Below are 14,698 nucleotides of genomic sequence, written 5' to 3'. Positions count from 1 at the left end.
CATGCTAGAAGTGCATGAGCTTCTGGCCAGCCCTGCCTCAGAACTAAAAATTATGTCATCTTAATCGTAGCATGCACAGCACGACTGTGTTATTGCAGTGCCTGCGTCAAACGCAGAGCCCAGTACTGCAGAGCAGAGATGTGCCCTTCGTGTTGCCATAGTGATGGACGTGATATGACAAGTGTTGCAGACGCTTCCTTTCCAAGCTAAAAGAGTTGGGAGGAAATGCCACATATACAAGTTTCACTCATTTGTAATTGGTTTGTTAATGGAGTGCCATTGGAGTTCTAATGAAATGTGCTCAGAAACATACATTTCCCAACTTGTGGGCTGTGAATTTCCAAGTCCTTAAGCTTAATCACAAAACCCAAAACAGCTTTTTTTTAGCAAGTATAAAAGCAAAAGCAATATTTTTTTACCAAAAAATATTTGTATGCATGTTCACAGATATTCAAAATACATAAATGCATTTAAAATAAAAATATTTGACTTAATATTTGTGCAGAATGAAATATATATATATATATATATATATATATATATATATATATATATATATATATATGTATATATAATATGAAATCTTTTTTTTTTTTTTTTAAAACCAACCCAGACATCTAGGCTGTCCTGTGTTGTGCTTAGTAAAATGAAGTATATTTTGAAAATGTCATAATGAGTGCCACATGCAGCGTTACATTACTCAATGGATGGGTAGAATATAGGCCCTCTAGAAGTTGCCCTCAATATATTTATTATTGTTCCACTCAGGAGGTTGTATTGACTTTAGGAATAAGACTGAGATTCTTGCTGTATGAGTGTGTGTGTGTGTGTTGGGGGTGCAGACTCAGACTTTGCTCTGTTCTTCCTCCTCACCTGGTGGTGCCTGTGCCCCAGGCGGTCTCTTTTACCACACCCTCCCAGTAATGAAGGGTACGATCCCTTAGGAGCTCAGCTTTGACATCTGGTTTCTAGCTATGTCAGATTTCTGCTTCAGGGTATTTATTTCAAATACATTTTTTAATCCAAGCATGAGCGTCTTCATTACACTCATAAACCAAGGTTTTCTATTTGCACACAAATACATGTAGTTTTATTCAAGGTCTTCTTTTAAGGGAAGAGTTTGTCTGTTCATGTCTGTGCATGTATGTGTGTGCAGCCTGAGAACCTGCTGTTGGCCAGTAAGATGAAGGGAGCAGCAGTGAAACTGGCTGACTTTGGGTTGGCCATCGAGGTGCAGGGAGACCAGCAGGCATGGTTCGGTAAGAGACAGTATGGCTGTTGCTGTTAGTCCGCGTAGTTTTCTTCACTCAGGAGTCACCCCCTGCCCGCCCACACCACATGTTCTGTCTCCTTTCAAAGATAAATTTACCTCAGCACTACTGATTTTGAATGGGAGAAAAGCCTGGTTTCTTCAAATTGCCAGCACATCCTAAATTGAGCCTATTCTACCCCGACAGAGCAGCTCATCTTGAACTACTTTTACTGTTTCACATTGGCTTCTTCATTGTGTATAAAAGGTAGTTTATACAGAAAATCTAACTTGTCTCCAATTTAAGGTGATAGTTTCTCAATTCCTTTTAAATTATTAAAAGTGGAAATTCAGTTTGGATCATGGATGATGATGGATGAGAGGAGTGAAATTCACTATGGAGGCCCTCCTCTTCTGAGTTTCCTGAGCATAGCAGCTCCTCTGATCCTGCTGGGGACCAGTATTAACTCCCAGCCTGCACTGTAGCACAGAGTGGCAGCCAAGTTGGCTTACCGCCGATGAGGCTCTCTGGGGGGTAACCTGTTCTGGGTTGCTGGTTTTGCTGTAGTAAGTGGGTGTGTAAAACACTGCTATACTCGAACCATTAAAGAGGAGTGCTGCCTTGCTTCCCCTTCGCTTCACAAACACTAACACACATCATATCAAAGCAGTACTGTAAAAAGGTTCCAGATTTACAGTGCAATACAATGCTGTCATTCACAACATGATTTATTACAAGACTATTGTTTTTACTAGGGATAAGGTAGCAATGCACTAGATACCAAATAAATCTAAGAATGATAGAAAGCTAAACTATATAACTATTTTATTAGAGTATACAGAACTGAATGATATAAAATGATATAATGATTTAAATAATAGTACAACTATCCTGGCTTTTGCTCAAAAGGCCAGAGACAGCTGCGTTCCTCAGTGCCCTACTACAGTTTACCAAGTAAACTACTAACTACCGTTAACCCTCGGTTAGCTCTGGATCACCTGGCCAGACAAGGGAATTTGGGGAATGGATAGCAGTTATATTATCCACCACGTTAAATGAACAAACTGACTTGAAGTGACCAAACCTAGTTGCTGTTCCACCAAATATAGCAAATTCCCTTTAGTGTTTGTCATATCTTGGCTCTCTCATTTTACTTCAAAACCTGCAGATGTATTCTGCATCACAGGAATACACTGATATGAGCTATATGTCATTCTGTTCTTTTCTTTGGCTCTGTTTCTTTTGGTTCTGTTCTTTGGGACAGGTTTCGCAGGCACTCCTGGCTACCTATCTCCAGAGGTCCTAAGGAAAGACCCATATGGTAAACCTGTGGACATCTGGGCCTGTGGTAAGTTCTTTACTCTTCTCATTCACCAGGCCCAGGAGTAAGATACTTTTCAGTCTTCTCCAAAAATCAGCTACTCAATACTCAATTTGTTTTTAGTATCTTTTAGACTATGGACTACGAGAAGAGCTCTTATTCTGGTTTTATTAGCTTTTTTCAACCAGCACAATATAAATACAGCTCAACATAGCTCAGGTCTTCAGTAAAGCCCTCTCTCTCTCGCTCGCTCGCTCACTCGTTCCTTTTCTGTCTCTCTCTCTCTCAGGTGTGATCCTTTATATTCTGCTAGTGGGCTATCCTCCATTCTGGGATGAAGATCAGCACAAGCTGTACCAGCAGATCAAGGCTGGAGCTTACGATGTGAGTACAGCCTGTTTGTAGTGAGGCCGCACATGGAACCCAGATCGCCAGTCTGTATACACTGTTATCCCTGGAGTTCAGTGAGACCAGCCTCAACTACTTATCTTATTGGCCTTGCTTAATCCTACAGTACAACATGGCAGCTCTTTCTATGTGAAATGCTTTTTGCCTGGCTGGGTTGTCTGACAGACTGGCTGCTTAAGTTTTGACTGGGTGCAATTGAGAGCTGTGCTGGTGCTATTGATCCTGTCATATCTTCTCTGACGCATTGCAGAGAGATGAGTTACCACACAGATGTGGAAAAAGCCTCTTTCTAGTGTTTGCACCATGCTTTTTTTGTAAAGCAAACAAATAAAAAATATCACCACTGAATAATATATATATATACTTTGCACCTTAACTCAGAGCTTGAAGCACAACTGGAAATGAATTCCTGGGATGAATAACATTACTTAAAACTGTTTACTGCCTAAAATAAGCTTTTTGAAGAATCTGGCATGACTTTAGCTGGCTGATTGGTGCCCCTGTCCTGTCCCTTAATAACTTGGGACTCAGTGAGGCATTGAGCCACTAATATGTGGAAGTAACATGATCAGGACCCCCGCCGTGGTTGTAGCATGGCCAATCGCTGGAGTGGAAACGAAGTGCAGTGACACAAGGCATCTACCTTGCCTCCTTGCCATACACCTAATTTGATTAGCCTCCAGCTCAGGCTGTACAGTATGTCCATGTCTGTGCCTGCATCTTGCTGTGTGGGAAAAGAACCTGAAGCATTTACTCATGTGCATATAGATTACATATCAAACACTTGATCTGCCATTCCCTGACTCCCTCTAGTTTCCTTCGCCTGAGTGGGACACTGTCACCCCTGAGGCCAAGAACCTCATCAACCAGATGCTAACCATCAACCCAGCCAAGAGGATCACTGCCGAGCAGGCCCTCAAGCACCCGTGGGTCTGCGTAAGTAATTGCTGCCTAGAACTACATTTCCCACAAGCCCTGGGCTGCAGAAATCCATTAAAAACTCAGCAGCAGCTCAGATGCTTTTGTAGTTGAACCACCCAAGCTCACTGAATCTAGTAACCCTTTTTAACCTTTAGTTAGGAAGGAAGTGATTCAGAATGATATGTATCTGTGCTTTACCTGTTAGGATCTTCAAAGTGAGAATTCTGTATATAAGTTCAAGAGCTTTTAGGTGTTATCCAGTAGATGTACTTCACTGTTCTCTCATTCATTGTCCATTTTCTCTGTTTAGCAACGGTCTACAGTGGCATCCATGATGCATCGCCAGGAGACTGTGGAATGTCTGCGCAAGTTCAATGCTCGGAGGAAACTGAAGGTACTCAGTTTTCCTGTTCATCAGCTGCTGGGGCTCAGCCCTGTCATATTGCATCCTGCAGGCTGGGAGTATAACCTAACACAGGCCATCTCTTTCTTGTTCTCTCCATTTAGGGAGCCATCCTCACCACTATGCTTGTTTCCAGAAACTTTTCAGGTTGGTCCCCGTCTCTTGCTTGCTCATGAACAGGTAGGGATTCAAGACCAAATCTACTATATCATCTTCGTTATACTGCAAGTCAGAAGTTAAGATGGAGTTTCTGCTACACAAGAGGGGAGCTTAAGGTTTGAAAACTTTGAACAGAAGGTCCTGGATTGCTTATTATTATCTCAGGGACACAGATCAAACTTTTCATTGTTGTGCTCCTTTATAAGGTTGTAAGCTAAAAACAGTATCATTACATTCCTGGCCCACCAACACTTATCCTTTACTGCAGTGTATATATTGAGAGATTCTCTGTCCTTGATTCTCCTCTCCTTGACTTATTTGCTCCAATATTTGGATGAGGCACCAGTCAAACACTACCATTTCCAAGTCATTTTTTCCCCCAAACTTTTCTTAGTAATGGGGGGGTGTGTGTGTGTGTGTGTGTGTAACAGTTTGGCCGATCTGCCTGAAAAGAATTCTGATTTTGTTACAGTTATGAAATAAAGTGTCACATGAGCTTGAATTTATTTTTGAATCACAGAGAAAGTCATAGTCCACTTTCTCTCAGGGGGATATAATTTTTTTATAGCTCCATCCAACTGAACGCCTCTCTGTCCAATAGTGGGCCGGCAGCATACCAGCCCTGCTGCTCCCACCACCAGCACTGCCGCGCTTGCACAGGAAGGTATGTGAGGGTGCATCTCCTCTCCTCGCCTCGCCATCAGGGAGGGGGTGGGGGGGCCCTGAGCCCTGTCCTCTATGTCCTTTTATAGTCATGACCCTCCCTTTGCTCCGCCCAGTCAGCATGCAGCCACTGAAAGCCTGCCATGCCTGTCATCACACAAAAGAGCACATGCACTCCCTTTCATGAGTGGTCAATGCTAGCTGGTCCAGAATGGCAGAGTTTTCGATTTTGAATTTTCTATCATACACATGTATGCTATGCTGATCTCACCAAAATGTCTGCAGAGGTTAACATGCATAACTATCAAATAAGTCATGCACTATCTGCATGTGCCCTGGACTTTTAACATGTACAAGCTTTCGTTTGGTGTTCAGAGACAAAAAGCAGACCTGTGCCCCTTTTGTAAACTCTGCAGAGCAAATAGCTTTTAAAAACATGAATATTAAATTCACTATTTTGAGCAGGTTTAAATTTGTCTCTTTCTGCTCTTTATATGTAACTAGACTGCGCCATATCCCTTCTTTCAGTGGTCCCCCTTTCTAGCTGAGTCAAATTTGAACGCTGAGGCTCCAGGCGAAAGTCTAATCAATATCACCCCACTGCAATCATTTGAACAATCGCTGCAGTGAGACAGCTCACCACCAGCCTGCATGTATTATCTTGCATGGTAGGAAGAGTGCCATAGGTCTTTGCATCTGCTTTGGTTGAAATCGTTTCTCTCCTTTTTTTTTTTTTTTTTTGTTTGTTTAACGTCACATTATAGAGCCATTTTTGCCCCTCTTCCTCCCTGCAGTTTATTGTGGAAAAGAGCTTTAGGCTGCCTCTGCTTTAGCTGGAGATGTGGAACCCTACTCTTCTTTCTCTTTGCCCAGGCTTGGGGCACTGCACCCTGGGCCAGGGGAAGGAGCTCTGGTGGCAAAGAAGTGGAGTTCTGGGTTTTTTTAGACTGTGGTCTCTCATCAACTGCCAAAGCAGACCTGCATCGCCTGGCCTAGCTGCTATTGCCCTCTACCTATCCCTGCAAAGCCCCCTCCCCCCCCCCTGCTGAGAGTGCGGGGGTGCGCCACATGGACGGGCAGGAGCGGGGTTGGCTTGCTGCCAACCGTCAGACCCGGTGTAGGGTGGTAGCTGGTTCCCAGCACACGCCAGGTGGTCGGCGTTGAAGAAGGCCCACTGGAGGTCAGACAGACGATGCTGTTCAGGCTTCTGAAGAGGGACAGGAGGAACACATGGGTGTTAGGCACCCAAAAACATGGAGCATTTGATCATAGTGTCTGAGGACCTCGTAATAGAAGTGGAATTTGCTTTACACTTTTGTGTATTTTAAGCGCAATATTTCATGTCTTTTTTTACCATACTGATGCCAACATTGGTCATGAAGTTTACTTTTGTGACATGATTTTCTTTTTTTGTTTATCGGGTTTTGAAGCGTTACTTCCCACTGTAATGTCTAGACTATTGTATGGTCTGTCTGCATGGTGTGGGGATTGTGTACATAATTAGTTACACTCTTATTGTAGTGAATACTTAACATTAATTACTTTGGAGCCGTCAAGTCAGAGCTCTGTCCACCAAGTTTCAACTGTACCCAGTAAGTGTTCGGTATATCATTTCATTGCAGAAAATAGGTACTTGTTTAGATGTTTGGTGAATAAGTACAGCATTAAACTTTTTCATCTGTTTCCATTTCTTTCTGAGAATTTTACTTTACTAACAATGTTTGACTAATTTCTGAGACTTGCTGCTTAATAGATCTTTTGGCATGTCTCTGGTTTTGCCTGAATCAGGTTATGTGAGGTAAAAGAACTGTTTGTTGTTTGCTGTTGGTTTGCTTGCAAGTGGTCCAACAACCTCATTGTTTCTCACAACTTCTGTTTAGGGTTCTTTTACCAGTGCCTTTAAATACCCTCCTTGTGTTCTTTTTGACATCTAAGAAATTTGATACATTTTAAAAGCACTATGAAAAAGCATAGTGGGCAGTAAACCCAGTTTGGTTTACATCATTTTATACTTCATAACAGTATGTATCCTGACACAAGGAAGGTAGCATTATGTACACGTCAGGCCTTGTCTGAAGGAAGCATTCCTTCCTTATCTTGTTAAGTTCTGGATGTGTGAAAGTAACCCAGCTTTTTCCTGATCTAGATGGTGTACTTTCATCATGCCAGTCTCCACTGTATTGTTTAAATGTGAAAGGGTGTTCCACCCCCCCCCCCCCCACCCCCAACATGGCTTGCATTCCCCTGAGGTCTTATTAGACACAGTAGAAGACTTAAATTTATTTTAAGTTGGAGGTGACCTTTTAATTCTGATATGGTGATGCATTATGGGACTTGTAGTTGTTACTTTGTTGGCATTGCATGGCTGGCTGTATGGTAAATTGCACCAATCACTAGCACTTTTCACCCCATATTGAGTGCAGCATGAAACACCGGCAGGCTTGCAAAATGGGTAGTTCCTGCCACTGTCCAACTCCCTCCACCCTCATGTCTGCAACTACTGATTGTTGTTTTTCTCTCTCAATCTTGCCTTCCTCCCATCATCCTACCTTTCCACTTCTTTATGGAAGGTAAGGAACTTAATGACGCTTAATGAAGCTTTTGACATTGGTGTTTGTGGATGTGTGTTTTTGAAAGGGTCAGTGCTATATAGATTTGCTAATGCCCCATATAAGCTATACCATTAGCATGGAATGCAGTCTGCAGTGTATCACTTTCTCACACATACTGCCGTGAGAGCACTAAATCAGACCAGGGGGAAATTATGGTTGCATTTAAAGGAAATTGATTGCATACATTAGTTGTGATTTTCCTTCATTATGCCTTTACTCTCGTATGGAGAACGATTTAATCTCTCTGTCTACTCTTATAGCTTGAAACAAACCATTTTAGCATGAAATAGATGATGCATTGCTTGTGAAGTTGTGATTGATATAAAAGTTAAGCTCAGAGAAGCCTTGTCGAAGCATTTCATGTTGATTGGTTATGATATAGTCGATTCAGTACTTCTTCTTTGATGTGTGTGGATATGAAACATTAAATTCTGTTATTTTAGAACATGCCAAATGAACACCATCACTGCTTGGCTTTAACTCATTGCATATTAATTTAGGCTGTCTTAATGTTTTTACAGCATGCAAAAGTTTGTTCAACAAAAAACCAGATGGAGTTAAGGTAAGACCTGAAGCATTTATTACAGCTTTTTTAAATTATTCTATCTACTCAAGGCTGCTGATGCATCAAATAATGTACTGTTCTTGATCAACTTTTGCTGTGATCCTTTAATCTACATGTTTGATAATTATTTACACTTTTCTACATCAAAGAACATAGAAATGAGCATTTTGGTCTTAGAGGCTCTAAAACAAATGGAGAGCTATAATAGTTGTTGGCTAAATTGCGATCAGATTGGAAACATCAGTACAGGTCAAACATTCACAACAAGTCAAGCTTAATGTAACATTAGCAGAGAATTAGAGGCACAGTGCTCATCGCTTGTTGAATCTTACCTGTATATTGTTTAGTGGCAAGTGGGAGCAGTACTCACTGTGATGAATGTGATGCAGACCTAGGCTAGTTGTTGGAGTAACTTACTGCGCCTCGGTCAAAATATGTAATTTAAAGTCTCTGCATTTTGGAGTTTGATCTGTAGTTGCTGAATGCAGAGGTTTCTGCAAAAGTAAAATAACTTTATTTAAAAGTTAAATAAGTTAAATATTTTTCCCAACTTTGGGCCTATCCATTTTATTGGCAGTTTTGTTTTTGTTAGTTTTGTAATAAATATGCATACTTACGTGCTGTTAATGCAACGTTTGTTTCTTACAACATGATTGGTACATCTATATGCCAGTCCTGTCCCCTAGTCATGTGACATATGTCTCTGAAAAGGAAAATGTATGTCTCCTCTCTGCTGCAGCCACAGACAAACAACACTAAAACCAGTGTAGTGAGTGCTGTAGTGAGTGCCCTGAAGGATAGCAGCACAGCCTCCTCTACACCAATGGTACCCCCTTCATCCATAACTAGTGTGCTGTGCTGTAGCTGTTACATTCTTTTTTAATTCTTGATTTTTGGGGTCTTTGAGGTTTGTTGCCTGTCAAGCCAAACTGTGCAAGTTTTGTTGCTCGTTTGTGTTGTAAGCATGTAGTAATTTAAGTTTGGGTTAATTGCTTTATGTCCTGCTGTTTCTTTATTGGCCCTTGTTTTGTAACCTCAGCTGTATACACCTGCTCACTGACTATAACCAAAGTACATAAACCAAAGTTTAGGAAAGATGCAGTTTTCCTGCATGAAAATTCTCATTTCTTATACGCAGTGCCAAAAATGATGGCCATGTACCTGGGAGCCAGGCAGAGTAAAGTGAACTAATACTTTAAATCGACTGAGCTTGTGCATGCAGTCCAGACAGCTGAGCAAAGAGCATCCTGGGACCTGGACATGCGTTGTTAAAGACTACATTTAACCTTTCACCCCTGCCCTACTCACCCGTCATAGGGCTTGCAGAGGGTGGCAGCAAATCTTGCCAGAGCACAGTTTTGGAAAGATGACACTGACCTTGGCAGAAATTGGAATGGTGAAGGAAGAATGATAGCACTACAATGACAGTGATCCGTTTTGATTTCTTTTTGGATTCCTTTGATGCTGACATATTTGCTTATTACTCAATCCAATTTGGAAGGCTTTATATTTTAGCGCCTCTTACACGACACAGTCCATGACACAGAAGTGAGCGTTACACAGTCTTGTGGTGATGTGGCCCCTCAAACATGGCTTTCTGGATCTAACCCATTTCTTTGTCTCACTATTTGTTTTAAATGTATTTATTTATTTAGAATTAAACTTGTGTATACTCTGTGTACACAAAAGAATGCTGTGGAACTGAATGTAATTATCATTGCTGGTATTAAATCCTGCAGGAGCCACAGACTACAGTAGTACACAATCCAGCAGATGGTACCAAGGTGAGCCCTTTTTTCTGTGTTTTCTCCCTGGAATAGGAAAAAATGAAGGAGTGGGAAGAGGTGCATTTTTTGATGTAACCTTTCTTTTTCACTCCCTCTGTCCATCTCTCTCCCGCTCTGCCTGAGCTGTGTCATATTCTTTCGGTCTCCACTTCCTGTCTCTCCAGGGCTCCACAGAGAGCTGTAACACCACTGAGGAGGAGGATCTGAAAGGGAGCAAAGGTATGCAGGCCTCCTCTGCTCTTCCCAGCATGCCTCTGGCACTGCGGAGCCTCACGACTCGCAGTGCTGCTGTAATAATAGAAATCTCTCTCCTCGTCAAGCCCTGGCCATTATCACCATTTCAACCTGGAACGCTTGCAGCATTAGTCAGGTTTTAGATATGTTGCTTGTTAACCAGAAAAGCCTGTAATTCAGCAGCCTACCTGGGCACATATGATAGGGTCACACAGCTATAGAAATTATGAAATGCTGTGTTGGGAAGCCACATAACTCAAATTCATTTAAGCAGGTTAAATAAAGCTATAGTGCTGGGTAGGCAGGAGAGAGATTAAAGTAGGGATCAGGGTGGTTGATCCATATCTGTATCTCTACACGTATTGAAATGTCACTTGCCCAAGTAAAGTTACTTATGCCTTAGATTTTTCAGTAATACAGCTGGTATAGTTGATTGTCAGTGGCGCATTGATCCCATGTGAGATGTGCAGTAGTGGTAATTAGGTGTATCTGTTTTCCACACATGATCACTTACTTGTAGTTTTACAACAAAAGCTATCTATACCTACACTTAAATACATTGTCAATAGACATCTATTTGTGTGTTTTGTATGTAGTCTTTGAACGTACATCTGTAATTTTATGTTTGACTTGGTCTGTGTGGGTGTGTCCTTGACTCTAGTTTGTTGTTAAATATTTGTAGGGCTGTGCCATGTCCGTTGGTGTGCTGTGAACCTTCATTACCATGATTTGAAAATTTATACTCCAAGTGTCTTTGAAAGCTTTCTAACACTTCTCTGGGAGTATGAAAAATCATTGCTGTTGCATTTGTCCATCATTTCCTCTGCTTAGTTAACCTGTACGAAAAGAAGGTTGATGCTTGCAGCTGCACATGCCAGGTGATGAGGACAGGAAATCAGAGAGAAGGTGCAGGCAAAGGTTTCCAATAGTTCTCTGTGATTACTGGCACTACTTCAAGACTCCACAACTAGCCACACACTACTAATTCAGCAATGTCACTTTCCACCAAAAGAGGGGTGGGCACAGGGCAGGATGTTCACATGTGTTTAGCTTGGAGCCCCATAGACCACTAAGATTGTGACTGTGACTGTTTTGTTTTTATCTAGCCAAGGCTGAATTAATAGAGCCGTTTTACCAAAAACCATTTTATCTAAACAAGTCCTCTTCCAGCTGGCGGTCATGAACTTGGTCTTGATCTAATATTGACATCATGCCTGCGTTACTGACAGCAGCATGTAGTAGTGCGTTATTGGCCAGAGCCTGAAGGTGAGAGTTGTGTGTGTTTCCCTCTGCCGGTGGTGCGTGCTGCGCTGGTCTTGGGGCCATGCCAGCAGAGAGTGCCCAGGGAGCCCACAGCAGTAGTGCCGGGGACGAGCCGCCTGCCCTCGGGGCCACGCCACAGGGCTCTCCAGCCAGTAAGTCTCCATCTTCCGCTCCCACCTGGCTCGCTCCACCCCCTCAGGGTCTGTCTGTCACCTGCTAGACCGCTCTAGGCCGTCACCCTCTGGTTCAGTGTAGGAATGTCTTCTGGTCCTTTCTAGGCATATGTATAGCTGCCACCCTTTCCAGTTAGTTCTCCTCTTAAGACATGTTGGTGTGTTCTGCCACAGCACTACACTGCTCTCTAAAATGTTGTGGCCCTTGTATGCCACATTCTTCTAGACCTCTCCTCTTTTCACCTGCTACTGAATGGTGTTAAACAGCAGTGTCATTTTGGGCCCCTTAGATTTCTGTTGCTACTCTGACATTTTGCTTCTATGACCTCTCTTACTTGGGAGGTGTTTTTTTTTTTAGTTTGTAGCAAAGCTTAAGTTTGCCTTTTGCAAGTGTTCAGAAGTCAGACCTTCTCTGGCTTTGTGTTTGTTGCACTTTTTTGCACCAGATGAATTGATGTGTTTGGCTTTCTGGTGTGCATTTGCTACAGGGTAGGGCATTAAGTTGCTTGTCTTCATGGTTGATGTGATGTTGCTTTGCCTTTGCTTTGTGTCATTGGTCGTTTGAGAGAATGAGGTCGGCCTTCAGAGAATCAGTCTATCAGTAATGCAGTCTGATCTCAGACTATGCCATTTTTTACTTTGAATCTTGAATCATTGCTGTTTTTAAGGAACTAGTTATTCAAGAAGGCTTCCTTAAACCTTGGTTTCCTTTGTGTGTTTGCGCTCACTATAAAGATGCTAGGAAGGTTTTTTTAATTTCTTCATTCAGTCATAAGAGCAGCAGTCTTTGTCATAGAATGTTAGACCTTTATATATTAGATCTTTATTGCTGAGCCTTTGTGGGGTTTTTTCCGTCTTTTTGTAATAATAGTGGAGTAACAGAAAAATGGTGGCTTTCAAGTCTTACAAATTTAGAAAACTGTCAATGGCCTCTGATGTTGGAAGAAGATACAGTGGAACTATAAAGGCAAGATGGCCATAAATTCATATTTAATACATATATAGCATTACAGAGCAAGGAAAAAAAAATCCAAAATGAAAAATGCATATTTATGAAACGAATGGTGCAAACTACAAAGATTACACATTCAAAGCAAATATTCAAACCCAAACGTCGTCCTAAACAACCCTTTGACATTTTCTCCATTTTGACCGTTGTTATTGTTGTTGTTTTTAATAAGGGCTTTTAAGAGTTCTTCTTTTTTCTTTATCGCTTCTGGTTTTTCACTTATTTACAACTTTTCATAAATTTCATAAACATTGAATTTTTTCCTTCATTTGTTCATTTACTCCTAACTACATTGTTTATGTGCACTTGCTTTTGTGTCTGTATTGGGTAATATATGAAGTGTAGCTTCTACAGGTGTGGAAAAGAGCTTTATCTTGTCACATCAAAAACAACTTGCAATAACCTTAGTCAGTCTACATCATAGTGAACACCGAATACCAAGCAGCTGAGTGTGCACCTTCTTTACTATGTGAGCTTGGGTTCTTTGCATCTGTCATCATCATATAGTATGAGTTACACCAAGCAAACTGTGGACCAGTTCGGGGCATGTCTCATGCTCTTGAGCACGCTCAGTCTGTTCCTCATGCCATGGCTCATCAGGCCGGCTTTGTGTTGGCAGAAAGTGGGTCCACAGTCCAGTGTAAGTGCTTTGGGAAGTTCAGGATACACACACAAAAACACATTTAGCTTCCGTGCTGTTACTCTATGCTAGAAGAGGGAGGTACTAGATTGCATTAATAGTGACCGCGGTCAATTCGTTTTGGTCAGCTGCCAGCATGTAGGGATTTCATGAGGCAGGATTTATGTGGAATGCACTGAGGTATGTGATGGATCATACACACAGAGGGTCTATAAGAGTCATTTTTGTAGCGAAAAAGATCAGGAAAATCATAACGCTTGCTTACTTATGTCAGATGTTGACAATAAACTGCTTCTCCCTATTAATCTCCTCTTAGTTTTCAGAACCTTCATTCCTGTGTTTCACAATTTCCTGTCTTCCTCTGTCTTCCTACCACCCTTCTACACCCCCCCCCGCCTTTTTTTTTTTTCCTTGAGTAGCTCGTAAGCAAGAGATCATCAAGATCACAGAGCAGCTGATAGAGGCCGTGAACAATGGGGACTTTGAAGCTTACACGTAAGAACAGCACAAATACTTTGGTGTCTGAAGACTTGAACAGCCATGGCCCCTAGGAGCCCTGTGAAAAATTCAAAACTTGGTGTACATGAGTTTAGATTTTCAACGTGTTTTAAAAAAAGTGTACTGGTTCATGTTTTTGGAGTTTAAAATAATTATTCAAATTAATATCTGTTTTAGGAGAATTTGCGATCCTGGCCTGACCTCATTTGAGCCTGAAGCTCTGGGGAACCTGGTAGAAGGGATGGACTTCCACAAGTTTTACTTTGAAAATTGTAAGTCAGTCATACTAAAAAAGGTAACAATTCAAAGGCAGCATCTAGAGTACAGTTAAGAATAATTCTAATAAGGTGTACTAGACTGTCATATGCAGAACATAAATGACATCCCTGTACCTGTACGATATCCAACACTTTCAATTTTTGCTGTGCATAATATGTGCGAAAAGGTTTTGATAATATGCAAATGTGCTTGTTAGTGTTGAGTAAGAACAACAAGCCTGTGCACACCACCATCCTGAACCCCCATGTACACCTGATCGGGGAGGACGCTGCCTGTATCGCCTACATCCGCCTGACGCAGTACATTGATAGCCAGGGCCGCCCACGCAGCTGCCAGTCGGAGGAGACCCGTGTGTGGCATCGCCGCGACGCCAAGTGGCTCAATGTGCACTTCCACTGCTCAGGGGCACCAGCCGCTCCCTTACAGTGAACTTCGCAGGGCAAAGGCACGCACGCACACACACACACACACACACACACACACACCTACCCACCCTTTGCCTATTGTTTCTGC

The 14,698-nt window shown here is 42.0% G+C and overlaps 1 protein-coding gene across 10 annotated transcripts in view; it reads left to right on the top strand.

Moving 5' to 3' along the window:
* Positions 1 to 14,698, top strand: part of camk2g1 (calcium/calmodulin-dependent protein kinase (CaM kinase) II gamma 1) — a 53,109-nt gene that overhangs the window by 35,545 nt on the left and 2,866 nt on the right. The window contains exons 7-21 of one of the 10 annotated variants that reach the window (XM_035533375.2): positions 1,157 to 1,259; positions 2,515 to 2,598; positions 2,861 to 2,955; positions 3,793 to 3,915; positions 4,211 to 4,294; positions 4,408 to 4,450; positions 5,064 to 5,126; positions 8,259 to 8,299; positions 9,042 to 9,128; positions 10,042 to 10,086; positions 10,254 to 10,308; positions 11,658 to 11,738; positions 13,828 to 13,903; positions 14,084 to 14,178; positions 14,382 to 14,630. In XM_035533375.2, coding sequence (XP_035389268.1) covers positions 1,157 to 1,259; positions 2,515 to 2,598; positions 2,861 to 2,955; positions 3,793 to 3,915; positions 4,211 to 4,294; positions 4,408 to 4,450; positions 5,064 to 5,126; positions 8,259 to 8,299; positions 9,042 to 9,128; positions 10,042 to 10,086; positions 10,254 to 10,308; positions 11,658 to 11,738; positions 13,828 to 13,903; positions 14,084 to 14,178; positions 14,382 to 14,614 — 1,308 coding nt within the window. In that variant the 3' untranslated portion in view covers positions 14,615 to 14,630. Of the gene's footprint in view, positions 1 to 1,156; positions 1,260 to 2,514; positions 2,599 to 2,860; positions 2,956 to 3,792; positions 3,916 to 4,210; positions 4,295 to 4,407; positions 4,451 to 5,063; positions 5,127 to 8,258; positions 8,300 to 9,041; positions 9,129 to 10,041; positions 10,087 to 10,253; positions 10,309 to 11,654; positions 11,739 to 13,827; positions 13,904 to 14,083; positions 14,179 to 14,381; positions 14,631 to 14,698 lie in introns of all 10 variants that reach the window. The other 9 variants (XM_035533374.2, XM_035533376.2, XM_081697460.1 and 6 more) reach the window with 9 other exon arrangements.

The sequence above is a fragment of the Electrophorus electricus genome, chromosome 15 (genome assembly GCF_041902795.1).
Source record: "Electrophorus electricus isolate QZ-2024a chromosome 15, ASM4190279v1, whole genome shotgun sequence".
Lineage (NCBI taxonomy): Eukaryota > Metazoa > Chordata > Actinopteri > Gymnotiformes > Gymnotidae > Electrophorus > Electrophorus electricus.
The sequence above is the reverse complement of the archived record's forward strand: the minus strand, read 5'-3'. Positions and strand labels throughout refer to the sequence as shown.